At 47.9% G+C, this 17,759-nt stretch overlaps 1 protein-coding gene across 1 annotated transcript in view; it reads right to left on the reverse strand.

Moving 5' to 3' along the window:
* The window catches only part of CFAP157 (cilia and flagella associated protein 157), a 35,015-nt gene extending 26,108 nt beyond the window's left edge, over nucleotides 1–8,907 (reverse strand). The window contains exon 1 of the mRNA XM_068247963.1: nucleotides 8,687–8,907. Coding sequence (XP_068104064.1) covers nucleotides 8,687–8,826 — 140 coding nt within the window. The 5' untranslated portion in view covers nucleotides 8,827–8,907. The remainder of the gene's footprint in view (nucleotides 1–8,686) is intronic.
* Nucleotides 8,908–17,759: the final 8,852 nt, after the last annotated feature.

The following is a 17,759-nucleotide window of genomic DNA, read 5'->3' on the forward strand; positions in this document are numbered from 1 at the left end:
TCCCTCTTCTGCTACTTAGACAGCATAATAGATGCATATCGCGCTTATGGGGGGACAGCGTGGCTAAAGTATGATGAGCAATATCGCCAACGTATGGCGGTCTGGCCCTCATTGGGGTGGGACCAAAAAGACCTTCCCCTATGGACACGTCTTTTCACAGATCCTAAATCGACCTCGTCGGGGTCGACTGGATCACAGGGGGGATGCGGATACAGTGTGCTGCGAGCTAACCAACCCCCCTTTTCAGGGGCAGCCGGCGGTCCCCAAGCAGGGTCGTCGGCATTGCGTAAGAGCGGGGCGTGCTGGCTTTACAACAATGGCGCATGCAAATGGGGCACTAGCTGCCGCTACAAGCACGAATGCTCCGCCTGCGGCGGCCTTAACCATCCTTGGGAGAAGTGCTACAAAAGACTCCGAACAGGGCAAAAATCTCACGAGCAGGCTGGCAAAGGGGAGGTCACCGGTGAGTATCGCAGAGATGCAGCCATGGCTAGATAAATACCCCAATAGGGAGGATGCAGACCTGCTAATACACGGTTTCACTAACGGCTTTCGGATACCTTCACGGACCACTTCACCAACGACGCACTGCAAAAACCTAAAATCAGCCCTCCAGTTCCCGCACATCGTGCAGCAAAAAATAGACAAAGAGGTAGAATTGGGAAGAATGGTTGGACCTTTCAAAACCCCCCCCATCCCCAACCTTCACATTTCGCCCCTAGGGGTCGTGCCAAAGAGGGAACCGGGCAAATTCCGCATGATCCACCACCTCTCCCACCCAAAGGGGGAGTCGGTGAATGATGGGATAAGCGCAGAACTGTCGGCAGTGACATACACGAGATTCGACCAGGCTACAGCCTTAGTCAAGGACATGGGAAGAGGGGCACTCATGGCAAAGGTAGATATCGAATCGGCCTTCCGGTTACTGCCGGTTCACCAAGATAGTCTTCACTTGTTGGGATGCCAATGGGGCGGGGGGTACTACATAGACTGCTGCCTCCCTATGGGGTGTGCTATATCTTGCGCTTATTTTGAGGCGTTTAGCTCTTTCTTGGAGTGGGTAGTGCGTAAAAGATCCAGCCTAAGGGGCTTGGTGCACTATCTGGATGATTTCTTGTGCGTGGGCCCAGCTAAGTCAGAGGACTGCGCATTAATGTTGGCAATATTACAGGATTCCTTTCAGGAGTTCGGGGTGCCCCTAGCGCCGGAAAAGACTGAGGGCCCCACTGAGGTGATCAGGTTCCTGGGAATCGAGATCGACTCAGGGGCAATGGAATACAGACTCCCACAGGACAAGTTGGCAGACTTAAGAGGAGAGGTAACAAGGGCAATAACAGCTAAGAAATTAACGCTAAGGGCACTGCAGTCGTTGTTGGGGAAGCTGAACTTTGCATGTAACGTTATGCCGATGGGCAGGATTTTCTGCAGGAGACTGGCCTTCATGACAGCGGGGGTCACGAACCCACAGCACCATGTTAGGATAAAGGCGGAGGGGAAGGAGGACCTAAGGGTGTGGGAACACTTCCTAGAGGATTACAATGGGAGAACGCTGTGGTTGGAGAAGCAGATGGGCAGCGAGCAGTTGGAGCTGTTCACTGATGCATCCGGTAGTATCGGGTTTGGGGCATACTTTCAGGGACAATGGAGCCATGGCCGGTGGCCACCGGCTTGGCGCAGGTCCCCGCTGATAAGGAACTTGGCCCTACTAGAATTCTTTCCGCTGGTAGTCGCTGCCGAAGTATGGGGCCCAGCGCTGGCAAATAAAGACGTGGTTTTCAATACCGACAATATGGCGGTGGTATCGGTGGTGAATAAGCTGACATCCAGCTCAGGGCCGGTGGTCAACCTAGTCAGGCACTTTGTATTGCAATGCCTAAGGCACAACATTAAATTCAGAGCCGTTCACCTACCGGGAATATCTAACGGTATAGCAGATGCTTTATCTCGTTTTCAGCTGGAACGTTTCCGGGAACTGGCTCCGCAATCGCATGCCCTACCGGTACAGGTACCACAACACCTCTGGGACATCATTTCGCCATAATGGCGGGCTGGGTCAGGCAATCACTAGCAGAGAGCACTTGGAGGGCATATTCCCGGGTATGGGTGCAGTGGGCGGATTTCCAGGCCAGGTCAGGACCAACTCACGCAGGTTGGGGAACAGATAGGGAGCACCTCCTCGCATTTTTAGGCGAAATGTTCCAGAGAGGCTGTTCGCCGGCAACGGTAGACAGGAGCATGGCGGCGCTAGCCTTCATGTTCAAGCTCAAAGGGGGTGGGGATATAACAAAAGACTTTCTTTTGCGACAGGCAATAAAAGGTTTTCGCAGGGGCCCAAAAGCTACGGACAAGAGACGTCCCATTACTCTCCCGCTACTCAGGGATATCATGGTCGGCATGGGTAATATGTGTCGGGATGAACACGAGAAGAAGTTGTTCAGCCTAGCCTTCTCAATAGCCTTCCACGGGGCCCTACGCCTGGGGGAATTGGTTAGCCAGCGTACAAAGGACCGGGGGGGGTTACAGGTCACGGACGTTTCCATGGGAAAAGAGGCCCTGTTCATCCACATACCAAAATCCAAGACAGATCAGAGGGGAAAAGGGGCGACATTGACATTGAGGGTAAGGCCTGGATGCCCCACCTGCCCTCTCGGGCTCTTTACGCAATTTATGGGGGAACACCCAACAGGGGGAGGACCACTGCTACAGCACAAGGATGGGTCAGCCCTTTCCCGCTATCAATTTGTTGCAGTGCTTAAGCGCTGCTTGACTTATGTCGGTTGCAGATCAGAGGAATACGGATCCCATTCGTTCCGCATTGGGGCCGCCACAGAGGGGGCGGCAAAGGGCCTGAGTGATCAGAGGCTTTGCAAATTGGGCAGATGGAAATCAGGGAGGTTCAAGCTATACATCCGCCCTCACTTGGTAGAACAATACTAGAGCAAGGGGGGGGGGGGGGGGGCTAAGGGGAGGGAGGCCGACATACAAGATATATAAAAAAAAAAAAAAAATAAATTCCTAAATGTACCCAATTGTTGCCTTCACAGATACACCCAAGCCCAGATGCAAAGTATGGATAGTGGGGCACTCCTACGTGGTATGGGCGGAACGACGGGCAACTCAGCGCAACGGGGGAAGGAATTTGAGCATGAGTACAGAAGACGCAGAGGTGCACTGGTTTGGGTACCCGGGCCTTACGCTAGAAAGACTAAAATTTGGCCGGCTGATACGGCTTTGGGGTCCGCCTGACGTGGTAATGCTGCATATAGGAGGGAATGACCTGGGCTGGCTTTCAACTTACGACCTAATGACGGATCTAAAATACTTCATGGTTAGAGTTTGGGAGCTCTGCCCCGGGGTGGTGGTGGTCTGGTCAGAAATGATACCCAGAATGCGGTGGCGCCCCCCAGTCCCATGTGCAAAAATCAACCGAACCCGTTGGAAGGTAAACAAAGCCATTGCCAAATTTGTATGCAAAAGAGGGGGATTGTCAGTTCGACACAAACTACTGGAAAAGGACTCTTCTTTCTTCAGGCATGATGGCGTCCATCTTAATGATATCGGGAACGAGGTGTTCCTGTTTGGGCTGAGGGAGGCTGCGGAAGCTGCCCTCAGCGTGTGGCGGGTCATTCGGGGTTGAGGCTCAACTCCCAGAATGTGGTGGCGGGTCCTTTGTAAGGCCGACTTGGAGGCATAATCACAAGGACGGAAGAAAGTTACCCGCAGAGCTGAGATGGAACATGGCTTGCGGCTACTTTGGTGATGGCGGCCTTGTCAGGGGACTCTGCAACGAGATGATTGTGGTTGCCGAAAGAAGAGGAAAAGGAAATCTGGTTACGTGAAATACTGATTGTTTGTAGAGAAAATTGATTATTGTATACTAACACTTTTTTAGGATTGGAATGTAACCAGCAAAAAATGTTAATAAAAGCTGTGGCCTTGGTATTCCAGATAATTGTCACAGCCTGGTGCCTTACAGGGGAAGGGGAACCTATGGGGCTTATCCGGGTCATGTGAAAGCCCAGCCAGCTCAGAGGACGATTTATCCAGCTGATTAGAGCAGCTTCTCTCTTCTCTCTTATCTAAATAACACACAGGCAGTGTGCATAGAGGGGCCAGAAAGGGTGAGTTCATAGCAGAACCACAACACTGAAGAACTTGGCAGCCTTCCAGACACAGGCCGACAAGTCTGACAGGGGAAAGATACATTGATTTATTACAGAGATGGTGATAGTAGAACATGCTGCAGTAAGCCAGAACACATTAGAATAGCTTTTGGAACATGTAGGATGATAAAAAACAGGATGCATTTTTTGTTACGGAGTCTCTTTAAGTGTCCTTTCAACAAACAAAAGGAACATTTTACTGTTTTTGCTGACAGACAGGGGTGATTGCAAGGAAACTAAAGGCCCATACACGCGGGGTACGGCCGTCGCTGCAGTCACGTGGCACGCGCGTGTTGCGGCGACAGGTCGCCCGTGTGTATAACGCGCGCACCCCGAACCGTCGCCCGTCGGAGCTGTCGCCAGGCGATTGACATGTTCAATCGCCGGCTACAGCTGTCGCCGCGACTTCGCCGGAACTGTCGCTAGTCCCGCGTGATTACGTGGGCTAGCGACAGGAGACCTACGCGAGTGAATGGAGCATCCGGCCGGGGGATGCTCCATTCACAAACAGCTTCCGCCGCGTCTCTGCCTTTCTGGCGAGACGTGTGGACAGCTGTCGCCGGCTGTCGCTCCCTGTTCGCGTGCGCGCATGCTACAGGGGACAATTGTCCCCCGTGAGTATGTAGCTTAAGAATCCTGTGGATTCTCCATGTTATCTGCTCAGTGCTAATGTGACATGCCGGATGGCAACTTTCATGTAAGTAAAAAAGACAGACAGCAGAAATTAGCTATGGGATAGTGATGACAATAACATAAAAAATACTATAGAAAGTATATACAGTATGTTACTTCAAGGTGCCGATAAGGTGACATTTATTGAAAACAAACCAGTTTGCTTCAAAAATGTTACACTCTGCATCCTGAAGTGAAGTACATACTGTAGTATTAAGGAGATAGTATGTTGCAACTTGGTGGTGGTGGGTGCTGCCTATGGTCGTTGTCTCTCTGCCTCAGGAAAAATGAAACAATTGTAACAAATAATGGGACCCAGCACCATCTTCATGGAAATAGCAGATGTCAATAACAATCAATAGTAGATAAGGCTAGTCATATTCGCTGCAGAGATGGGCCTCCTCTCTTTATTAAGCTAAACTAGCCCTTGAGATGTGATCAGAGAGGGATATATCTGATGATTAAATCTGCTGACCATCTGCCAATGTATGGGCACCTGAACTGTCCTATTCATCCCTACCTGTCAGAGCATGCCAGAAACTGTTTTTCCCACTGCTGTGACTTCCACTGATCATGCCCAGTGGCGTAACTAAGGAGCTTGGGGCCCTGGTGCGAGTTTTACACGGGGCCCCAAGCACTGTATTGATATGCAGCCCCAAAATCTATCAAGGACAGCTGCAGTGTCAGAGAGGTGTAATTAAGTAAGGAAACAGTTGGTTAAGGATTACTACTATGCAATGCACATATAGAGATATTCATTACCAGCATAGCACCAATAAAAAGTTAATATGATGGATGAAGAAGGGCCCCTCTGGTCCAGTGGCCATGGTGCTGTTGCAAACCTCTGCATCCCCTATTGCTACGCCACTGATCCTGCCCCGTATGCTGAGGATTGAGGACTGAAGGTCTGGTAATGTTGGAACTTGAAAGGCGTGCTCAGAACCACTGCTGAGACTTGTAGTCCCACCGCTCTGTCTCAAGCCGGGGCGTAGCAATGGGGGTTGCAGAGGTTGCGACCGCATCTGGGCCCCGAAGGGCCCTCCCTCAACTACAGTATTAGCTCTCTATTGGTCCTGTGCTGGTAATAATCACTTCTATAGATACAATTGGGGGAAAGAGGCGCCCTGGTTTGATAAAAGCTTAAAAACGAAAAAGTAAGACGAGGTAGCTTTCCTCAATGACGGAATCTATTGTAATTTTACAAAAGATTTTTTTATTAAGCACAGGTCTAAGCCCGCTTCCTCAGGTCAATAACAGTGCCTAATTCAGTAATCAGTATGGCAATACTGTATGGCTACCTTTGCCATACTGATTACTGAATAGTGCTTAGTATACCCCGTACATTTAATGTCCGAGGGGTGGTGACAGACCACCAGTGGTCTCCACCACGGTGGACATCTGTCCCCGTTTTTCCTAAAAAAAGCAACCACATCCAAGTCCTGGCTAGGACTACCCCGAGTTGAGTTGGGTTTATGGTCTCCACCTGCTTCTTGCGGTCAGTTGCCTCTTGCAAACCTCCTTTGTGAGTAGTACTTTTGATTCATTACTATTCCCTTTTTATAGTGACATATTGCACTACTGGGCTCCCGCTTTAGTCTCCTGTACTTTTTTGTACTTTTTTCTACAGGGTGCTGAGACACCCCTACCACACTACTTCTATAGATACTTTGAATAGTGGTAATCATTAACAAACTGTTCCCCATCCCCTTCTTGCACCTCTGACCAGGGCAGGATTTGTACCCTTTACCGCCCTAGGCCACTGTCAACAGCCGCCCCCCTTTAGTATAGGTAGTGAGATGACCCCTCCCCCTTCCCTCTAGTATAAGTAGCCAGATGACTCCCTTAATCCCTCCTTTTCCTACCCCCCCCCCCCTTCAGTATAGGTAGCCAGCTCGCCTTCACACTGCAGCAGCCATCAGTGTCACTCATTTCTCCGCTCATCTCCAGTGTTAAAGCTTCCTCTTCCCCTCTGTCTCCAATGCTGCCCAAGTCCATAGCCACCGGCCACAATGCAAACATGCAGAGAGAGCAAGGTGGCTGCTGCACAGGCGTCTGGCAGCAGAGTACCACGGTCAGGTGATAGCCTGATCTCCCTGCATTGCAGCATTTGCAAGCTTGCAAATGCTGCACCAGTTTAGCCTGCTGCTTTGGTGCCCTTCCTCCTGTGGTGCCCTAGGCCATGGCCTAGGTGGCCTTGGCCTAAATCCGGCCCTGCCTCTGACACTGTAGTTGCCATTGGTAGGTTTTGGTGCGCCATATCAATTGTTATGTATAGAGTGCTTGGGGGGGGGGGGGGACTGGGGGCAATGTAAAAATTGCATTGGGGCCCACAGCTACTTAGCTATGCCACTGGTCTCAAGCCAGAGCATGCTAGGAGCTGTTCCAAATCTGCTGAGATATGGTTTCTGCCAGAACATGTTGGGACCCACTGATTCTCACTAAAGTATGTATGCTAGAATCTGGAATCTTGAGAAGGTTAAGGTTTTCAGTCCCATTGATCTGTGCCAGGAACTGTTCTGGGAACTATTGTTCAGATTTATAGTCCTACTAATCCTTACTAGGGTATGCTGAAATCTGGAGTTTTGTGAAGGTTGGAGTTTTGTAGACCTGCTGCAGGGAATTCTGGGAGTTGCAGTTCCCTCTGTCCCTGGCCAGGACACAACTCACCTGACTATTAGGGCTGGTTCACACGGGCGTCTGCTGAGCTTTTGCTTGGCATTGCGTTCAAACGCCAGCGTTTAAACGCCAGCGTTTAAAAGCTAGCTTTTGAAAGCTTTTGAAAAGCGTTCAAGGCTAGCAGTTCTGGTCTCTGCTATTGTTTCCTCGCGTTTACTGCCTCTGAAAGCAGCATGTTGCTTTTGAGACTAGACGCAACGCTGGGATCTACTGCCAGGCTTTCATGAAAGCCTGCAAAAGCCAGCTCTAAACGCTCCCATTCACTTGCATGGGATGGCAGTAGATCCCAAAAAACGCTGCGTCTGAAACGCTGCGTTAAACGCCACAAAAACGCCCGTCTGAACCAGCCCTTAGTGTTGTCCGGATCATGCACGATTCGGATCTTTGATCCGAATCTATTTTATGAGTCGATCATCCGAATCATCAAAATGAACGATTCGGATCGGAAAAGGGGCGGGGCCAGGAGCGGCACGCCCCCTCCAGCGGGCAGCGGGGTCCTGGAAGCAGGGATCGCTCTGTTGGATGGGAGGCAGCCTTGCAGGGAGACAGGTAGATGAGAGAGAGGGGACATCGGTGCCACTGCCAGATATGTGTAGAGCCCACATACTGGCTATAATGTGCTGCTCATTACAGGCTGCCTGTTCCGTAGTGCTGCACAGTGATCACATTGGAAGCTTTTGGCTCAGCAGAGCACAGCTCAGTAACTTTGCAGACAGTGTGATTGAAAGGCAATATAATCCTCCTGCACTCGGCACTAAACAGCTGCACTTATCTTTGGGGAATGCTTTCTGTCACTGTGAGACGTTTCCATTCAGAGTATACAGATGACCATATAGGTGAAATACATGTAAAGCATATGATTGCAGCATGTGGGTATTGTGTGCAAACATTTCTGCTCTCTGCTTGTCCCTTCTCTGTCCACTCCCTGCCCTCTGTCCAACTTCTCCCCTTCTCTGTGTGTCCACCCCCCTCCCCTTCTCCTGTCCACAGACCTGTCCTGCTGTTTATTTCACCCCCGAATGCTTCGGTAGTAAAATGATCCGAGATTCGGATCAAAGATCCGGATCTTTTCAATGATCCGATTCGAATCATCCGGATCATTGAAAAGATCCGAACTTCCCATCTCTACTGACTATGGTAACTATGACTATGGCCCGGACCCCTCCTCCCATCACCTCTCCAGACGCCCCTCCAGGTCCCGGATCTGCAGCTGGTAGAACTCCTTGCTCTCCTCGGTCACAGGCTCCACCTTGGGCCGCTCCACCACCTTCTCCTTTTTCGCGCTGCCTTTCCCTTTCTTCTTCTTGGGTGGCATGATGGTGCCCTTCCCTGAACCGCTGCCTCCTGTCACCTGCTAGTGCTACAGCGTCCTCCCGTCACTAGGCAACCGTGGGGCGGAGCGATCCTCCTACAGGGAAGAGACGATCGACGAGGCCTGGGCGTGTCAGAGATAGAGTCACTGATGGGCGGGGCCATAGCAATGCTGTGCTGGCAAGCTTCTGTCCACGTGGTGGGATGATCTGGGATTCCGGTGATCACTGATCAGACATTACACCGGTATACAGTCTGGACTGGGATATGTGATAGGATGAAAAAACTCCAGTTCTCCAGTATTGCAATAAGCAATGAGCAAGTTTCCTTCTGACTGAGAGACTTCCTCTCCCTCATCCCAGTACATTGTGTTTCCAAAGCAAAATCTGGCAGTGTACACTGGACATTTCATGGTGCCTATACATGTCGGTTTTGCAGTCAATCAACCATCTGATTCAATTACTGTTATCGAATTGGATGAAAAAGGTGGCCATACACTTATAGATTTGCAGGAGATTCAACCATCAGATAGATTTCTGTCAGATGCCTGTCAAGTTGAATCTGACAGGAATCTATCTGATGTGTGCCACACACTAGGAACAGATTTCCAATAGATTTCAGAATGAAACCTATTGGAAATCTATTGAAAATCGATCTAAATGCATTATTGCACAATTATGCTGGGCATACACGGCTCGATTCTGCCGCTCGATTCTCCCGTTCGATCGTTTGGCTGCTCAATTCCGCAGTCAATTCTCTTATCTTCCGCTCGTTTTTCTTATCTTTTTCCATTCACTTCGATCCAGAATCGAGCAGCGAAACGATCGGTCGGGAGATCGGACATGTCGGAAATTATCAATCGAGCCATCTTAATGGCTCAAAATCGAGCTGTGTATTCCCAGCATAGGATCCAATGCAACTCTATGGGCCAGCGATCTGCTGCCAGCAGCAGATCGACCTAGATTTTCCATCCTGTCAGATGAAATCGATCGCAAATCGATTGATTGGCTGATTTGAAAGAATAGAATTCTGATCAGTCAATCGATTCTATAGAATCGATTGCTCATTGGCTGAAATTGACCAGTGTATGAGCCCCTTAAGTCCCGCAAAAGCATGCCCAATCGACAATTCGATATATTTAGGACAAACTGGTTGAATGTATCAATCAGACATGTTGGGAAATCTCAGGCCTATGTGGTTGATTGGGTGCGTGCCAGTAACGGTGTGCGATATTGCAACGGAAGCGCCAGCCGCTCAGAGGCGTATCTAGAGGGGTACAGGCATGGCTAGTGCCATGGGCGCCACAGCATCATGGGCGCCATGGCTGACTCCTCCTACTGGGAGACATCACTCATATTGGAGCAGTGACTTATACTGGGGGACACCTCTCTCTACCTATTCTGTGGGGATACTTGGGGGGTACTTATACTGGAGGACACCTGCCAAACCTATACTAGAGGGACTTCTTTAACTGGTGGCCTCTCACCACTTATGCTTAACCTCCTTGCCGGTTATCCCGAACACAGTTCGGAGTAACCTGCGCAGGAGGATTTCTCAGGCCCTGCTGGGCCGATTTGCATAATTTTGCTAGCTAACTTTGCTAGCTGCGTGTAGTACGCGATCGCCGCCGCTCGCCGCCGATTCGCCGCTACCCGTCGTGCCGAGCCAGCCCCCCCCCCCCCCCCGCCCCAGACCCCTGCACAGCCTGGCCAATCAGGGCCAGGCAGCGCTAAGGGGCGGATCGGGATTCCCTCTGACGTCACGACGTCCATGACGTCGGTGACGTCATCCTGCCCGGTCGCCATGGCGACCGGGGAAGCCCTGCAGGAAATCCCGTTCTCAACGGGATTTCCTGCATACTCTGATCGCCGAAGGCGATCGGAGTGGGTGGGGGGATGCCGCCGCTCAGCGGCTATCATGTAGCGAGCCCTGGGCTCGCTACATGATTTTAAAAAAAAATAAATTAAAAAAAAGTGCGGCGCTGCCTCCTTGCCGGATTTTTTAGAACGGCAAGGAGATTAAGAAGGCTATTTATACTGGTGAGACAACTCTAGCTACATATACTGGGAGAGCAACCTAAACTGGGGGCTAACTATACTGGGTGAATTACCTCTGGCTACCTATGCTGGGGTGCTACCAATGGTTAATTATACTTGGGGAGCTAAATCTAGCAACCTATACTTGGGGGAGGGGAGACGCTACTTATACTAGGGGGACTTGTATCGTTGCAAGAAAATAAGCTGTTATTATGGGGCGAGGTAGTCTGACCGAGGGGTGTGTGTCTGTGTAGGAGGGGGGCGCAATTTCAGTGTTTGCCATAGGCGCTATATTACCCAGATTTGCCCCTGAGCCGCTCCCCCCTCAAAAAAAAACAAAAAACCCGTGCACTGCCCTCTAGTGTCCACGCTGTATGTCTGCATTTGATTCCCTCCTGACTACTGGCATGCCATAGCATTATTGGTGTGCGTCTGTGACATCACACACGCGCCCCACGTGCTAGCCTCATGGGGCGCCAATGCAGAAGTACGGTGGAATCTCAAGGGCAGCATGTAAGGGCACTGGGGAGGACATCTAACATTTGGGGAAACGGAGCGAGGAGGCCTGTGCAAGTGCACATGCGAAGAGAGGACCCTCAGGCTTCCCATTCCGTAGCACAGTGCGACTTTAGTTCAGAGTCGCTTGTTTCAATGTAATTTATAGCGGCCACCTGGGGAACAGGAGCGCTTACTGAAGGGGCCGGTGAGTGTTCCCTCTTTACTAAATAGCTGTGACTATGCTTATATGCATACCCACGGTGTCTGCTCAGAGTCCCTTTAAAGGACACATCCGAGCAGTTAAAAAAAAAAAAAAATCAGCTTACCTGGAGCTTCCTCCAGTCCCTGCTAGCCGTCTTGTGCCCTTGCTGCAGCTCCTCCGCTCACAGATGCACAGGTGCAAAATCACTGTATGTGAACTGACCCTATGTTAATCAAAGGGATCCAATTGCCTCGTTCAAACAGAACTGCAAGTTTGCGTCGGCCGCGATTTATCCAGATCGACAGATGCGTTGCATTGGCCATGCAGTAACAGAACAGAGGATCACGGATGAAAAACTGATGCCCAATAAAAACTGATCTATTTGACAGATTAGTTTTGACACGGATCAGGTTTTCATCTGTGCAGTGTGCGCTGGCTCTAACAGGGACAATGACACATATTCTGTCCTCTGTAAGCTAGTTTTTATTGCTGTCTGTGTTTGCTGGTTGAGACCTCTTCCTCTCGCAATGTGACAGGGACACTGCCAGACATCCTGTCCAGGCTTGTTTTTATCTCTGCCGTTATCCCGGGAGGGGTAATACAGCTGTTTTGCAATTTCAGCCTCTGGTTCTGGAGAACCTTGTCCCGGCTCTGGGTCAATCAGATGCAGATAATTCTGTGTCGATGCCGGTTTATGCCAAGGTATGCAGACTGAAAATGTACTCATCAAATTCCACCTTTGCAGGAATTGACTGCATACCTTTTCATACAAAATGTGCATAATCCTGTATCAACTCAGATTTACATCTGAATGACCTTCCCTAGTCATTACTGTCACATTCAGCTGCGCTGTTTTGCAAACTGACATTCATATAACATTTTAATAGGTATTTTGGTACTTTGCAAAAGAGCAATCATTTTTATATGGGCTGTAATTTATTTAAAATAGTGCATTTGAGTGTTAACACCTGTAACTATTATCAGTTCCTGTACCAATTCTACATGAATGGGAAGGCAGACAGGGTAGAGTACCAGCTTCCTGGCCAGGAGTTTTTTATTCCCAAAAGCAATTCTTAAGAATTGGCAGTGATGAAATGACATTTATGTTATATAATCAACAAGATTGTAATATGTAAATTAGAGAAGTCGAGGAGTCAGAGAAAACATTTTGGATTTTTATTTTGGATTGTATTTATTCTGGACTTGGATTTTTGTACCGAATCCACAGTCCTGGATTTTACTGTGCTACCCTCTCTTGATGTACCTGTAATGACAAGCTTAAAGAGAATCTGTATTGTTAAAATCGCTCAAAAGTAAACATACCAGTGCGTTAGGGGACATCTCCTATTACCCTCTGTCACAATTTCGCCGCTCCTCGCCGCATTAAAAGTGGTTAAAAACAGTTTTAAAAAGTTTGTTTGTAAACAAACAAAATGGCCACCAAAACAGGAAGTAGGTTGTTGTACAGTATGTCCACACATAGAAAAATACATCCATACACAAGCAGGCTGTATACACCCTTCCTTTTGAATCTCAAGAGATCATTTGTGTGTTTCTTTCCCCCTGCATCTCTCATGCACTGAAGTTTCAGGCTGCTCTTTTCTTCCTGCAAACAGCTTTGCCCTTGTCTGTAATTCTTCAGTATGTGAAAGTCCAGCCAGCTCAGAGGACGATTTATCCAGCTTGTAAAAGATAAGAGAGAAGAGAGAAGCTGCTCTAATCCTAAATAACACACAGGCAGTGTGCATAGAGGGGCCTGGAAGGGGGAGTTCATAGCAGAACCACAACACTGAAGAACTTGGCAGCCTTCCAGACACAGGCTGACAAGTCTGACAGGGGAAAGATACATTGATTTATTACAGAGACTGTCATAGTAGAAAGTGCTGCAGTTAGCCAGAACACATTAGAATAGCTTTTGGAACTTGTAGGATGATAAAAAAACAGGATGCAATTTTTGTTACGGAGTCTCTTTAACTCCACTGATTAAAGACTTACACAATTACAGAAAAAAGGAGCGCAGGTGATTAATATTAAAATATTGTGACTTTATTTTGAATAATTTCATCAATAGAAAATTTCCTCACATTCCTTCCCCACACCAAACACACTACACATGCGCACATGGGAGTTATGTGGTTCCCTTACAAAATGGGTTATAAAAAACATGCACAAAAAAGTACAAGCTCAAACTGTCCAGCTGCTAAAAAGCCAACTCCACTGTATGCACAGAACAATATAAGCTCAAATGTGTCCAATTGCTAAAAAGCTGTTTCCACTGTTGCCCTTTTAAAAACGGATATTCATATTGCACGTGAAAAAGAGAAAATTGCTAACTTACTTAGGCAAATAAAGGAGTATATATCACCCGTACTTAGGAACTGTGATTCCTCCAATGTCCCATAAGAGCGGTGTCCGGTTGTCCCAATAACCGTCTAGTAATTTACTCCACGGTTATTGGGACCATCAGCAACTTATTCAAGAAGCCTAGGTTTCACCGGCTGGTGCTTTGGGGGTAATCCACGCAAGCCCAGAGTAGTGTTCAGATAACGAGATGGCTACAAGTGGCTGCCACCCACGGCTCATGGGTCTCTGACTGATGTATGACATGTGCCCGCCCACTTTCCACTATAGCCAGACACAGAATACAGTAGGGGCCAAAAAACAGGTTTACTGTAACAGTTCTATTATATCTGGGTTTGCTTTACCAGGTTTTACTCCCATATGCTTGGTCAGGACCTGGATACTTAGTTTGCTATAACAGAATGTTTTAGATATAGTTTACTACGAGATTATACTGTACAAATAATGCTACACAAGAATGGTTGGTGTTCTGTGATGTCAGAATAGCGGTTAGCACTTTGTTCTGCCTCTCCACATGTTCCCCCCAATTAGCAAATGCTCCTCTTCACCACAAGCCATCTCTGTGGACTCCTGAGGAATGGAAACATTCCAGGTTTTTGATGTCTCTTAATTAACACATCATTAATGTAAAGCTTAATTAACAGTTGTCACAGCAGGGCCTCTTTCTTGGCAGTGAGGCTCTCTGGGAGGGAAGTCTGGCTCGCTCCTCTTTAGTCCTTTCCCATCTTTGTCATTCCAATTTTCCCAAGGAGAACACTTATTCAGAGTTGCCAGGCCAGTCATTTAAAGTGAACCGGTGCCTTTTAAAACAAAGTGAACCAATGTGGTGCCTATGTGCCAGCCAGCGTCACTGTGCAGTTGTTGACACAATGTGGTGCCTATGTACCATGTGGCTAACCCTAACTATAGCAGACTGAGGGCTGACAGACTCATGGGGCATGTTACGACAAAAAGTAGCTCTACTAAAGTTTAATATATTATAGATTAAACCTCACTGGTGCTAGCACTGGTAAACCATACAGTATCAAAAAACAAGCAAACAAATTATGGGTAAATTTGGTGGGTTTTGTTCAATTGGATTAAACAGTGAAGCATATTTTTTTTTTACAATAAATGGTTTTCTCCTTTTTTGGAGTGCAGCTGAGCTGGTTTGTTCGCTTATTTTTTGATTATGGGCATGTTATCTGTTTCCCAGTGTCCCCCCCCCCCATCCCAAAATGAGGCCTACTGAGAGAGGTGATCTGTCAGATGCTGATAACGAATTAATGTCTTACAAGCATAGATTTTATGTGGACAAAATAGTCAGAACTGGAAGGAATTGTTGTGATGAGCTTCTGAGAGAAAATGACGAGGTAAGTATGTAATATTCATTTGCAGGTACATCGTGTTTATTTTAAATAATTTTTCTCAGTTCAGGTTCCCTTTAACTGCTTCGTAGAATCTACGCCTAATCTGCGGCTTTCTAACGCGACATAGATTCTATGCCGTGGCTTACCACAGTCCCGAGCTGATTGCTCTTCCTGAAAGAAGTGAACTCAGCTGTCATGTGACAGCAATGCTTCATCCTATCGGCCAGGAGCCATTTTTATTGGCTCCTGACCTCCTAACCGCTGTGAGCCAATCACGGCGATCGGGAAATGAAAAAAGTAAAAAAAAAGCCTCTGGCCCGAGGCTGCGGTTTTAAAGAGGCTAAAGAGTATGCTACATACACATCTGCATTCATACCAATTAAAGAAAATCTGTAATGAGAAAAACCTCCCCTGGGGGGTACTCACCTTGGGTGGAGGGAAACCTCCGGATTGTATTGAAGCTTCCCCCGTCCCCCTTGGTCCCACGGCAGCGGAGATAAAGCTCCCTGAACAGCGGGGATGCAAATATTTACCTTCCAGTCTCCAGCGCAGGCGCAGTATCGCCTCCGCTCGAAGATAGGCGGAAATAGCTGATCGCTGTCGGGCCACTCTACAGCGCAGTAGAGCGGATCCGATAGAGATCGGCTATTTTCGCCTATCTCCGTGTGGAGAGCCGCAACAGCGTCCTCCGCTGGAGCCAGGAAAGGTAAATAAATCAGCGCTTGTCGAGGGAGGATTACCGGACACTTCGGGGAGCCAGTGCTGGATTGCTTGCAGCTACAGGGGAGGGGGAAGCCTCATTGGGACCCTGAGGCTTCCCCCACCCGAGGTGAGTACCCCCCCCCCCCAGGAGAACTTTTTTTTGTTACAGGCTCTCTTTAATGAACATGAGCAAAAAGTGACAGTCAGGGTTTCTGTAATTTTTATCCTTTATTCGTATTTTGGAATCCTGAGATACGAGCATCAATCAGTGAATTGGATGTGGCAAAGAAGAAAACAGACCTAAAGTCAACAGTCAGTTCAAAGTTCACCCCAGTGTCTCAACCGTCACCCGATCCGAATGCTAATGCTGGGTATACACCATGCGATAGATAATTTCTGACATGTCCGATCTCACTTTTGATCGTTTTACCGCTCGAATTCTGATAGAAGTGAATGGAAATTGATGAGAAAAGAGGAGGATCGATCGGGAAAACGAATCGAAACACAATCGAACGGCAAATCGACCGCAAAAATCGCATCGTGTATCCCCAGCATTAGATTTCTCTATGATGGCTGCTGCTGTCTGACTTGCTGCTGTTACATAACAAAGCATGATGGGAGCTGAGTATCATATAGTAGTGTGTGGTTCCTTGTGCGCCAAAGATCTGGATCACCACTCGGAGACCTACATTGTTAATGACAGTTTGCACAAATCAGTACATCCAACCCCGAACCCAGCCTAAAGATGCAGCCTGTAGGCTGAACAAACAGGAGAAAGCAATCTAGACATGACATTATTCAACTTCTTCATTACAGCTGAATGTAGTGAAGGTCATGTCTAGGAGAACTCATAGAGAAGCATGTGATCAGTCTGGTCAGGTGATAGATAGGCACATCTCTGATTTGCTAGTCGTGATCATGAGATAAAGCAAATCTATCAGCTGATCAGACAAATGGCATACTTTTCTATGAGTTCTAGACAAGGCCATCATTAGCTGAATGTGTTCTAATCATTAGGGGACCCATCAAATTTACAAAAAAAATATGTTTTTCTAATTTCTCAGATTTATGCATTACAGTATGGAAAAAACACAAAATATATGGAAGATCGCAGAAAATAATTAAAAAAAGTGATTAAAAGGACAACTTTTAGGTGAGAGTGATACTGAGGCTGCCATATTTATTTCCTTTTAAGCAATACCAGTTCCCTGGCTGTCCTGCTTATTCTCTGTCTCTAATGCTTTTAGCCATACAGCCATATGCAGCAGATCAGGTGTTTTCAGACATTATTGTCAGATATGGCATGATAAGCTGCATGCTTGTTTCTGGTGTGATTCCGACACTGCTGCAACCAAATAGACCAGCATGGTTGCCAGGCAACTGGTATTGTCTAAAAGGAAATACATATGGTAGCCTCCATATACTTCTCGCTTCAGTTGTCCTTTAAGGGGGCATTGGAGCTACTTTTTGTCCCCCAATTCCTATCCTGGATCTGCAGGACCACTGAATGCCACCAGTGTTTCAAGCTCCATACAAGTTGCATTAAATCGGCAAGCAGACTAGAATTAAGGGGCCCATACACTCAGCCGATTTTCTGGCCGACCGATCGATCCCGATCGATCGTTTGCAAATCGGTTGGCCAATCGACCGATCGATGGCCGATTTCGATCGATTTCCATCGAACTGGCAGGGTGGAAAATTTAGGTCGATCTGATGAGATTGCTTATCAGTTTGCATTGGCCTTAATGGAAATCTATCCTGGTAAAAAATGTTCTAAAAACGCATCAGA

This window comes from Hyperolius riggenbachi, chromosome 8 (assembly GCF_040937935.1).
Source record: "Hyperolius riggenbachi isolate aHypRig1 chromosome 8, aHypRig1.pri, whole genome shotgun sequence".
Lineage (NCBI taxonomy): Eukaryota > Metazoa > Chordata > Amphibia > Anura > Hyperoliidae > Hyperolius > Hyperolius riggenbachi.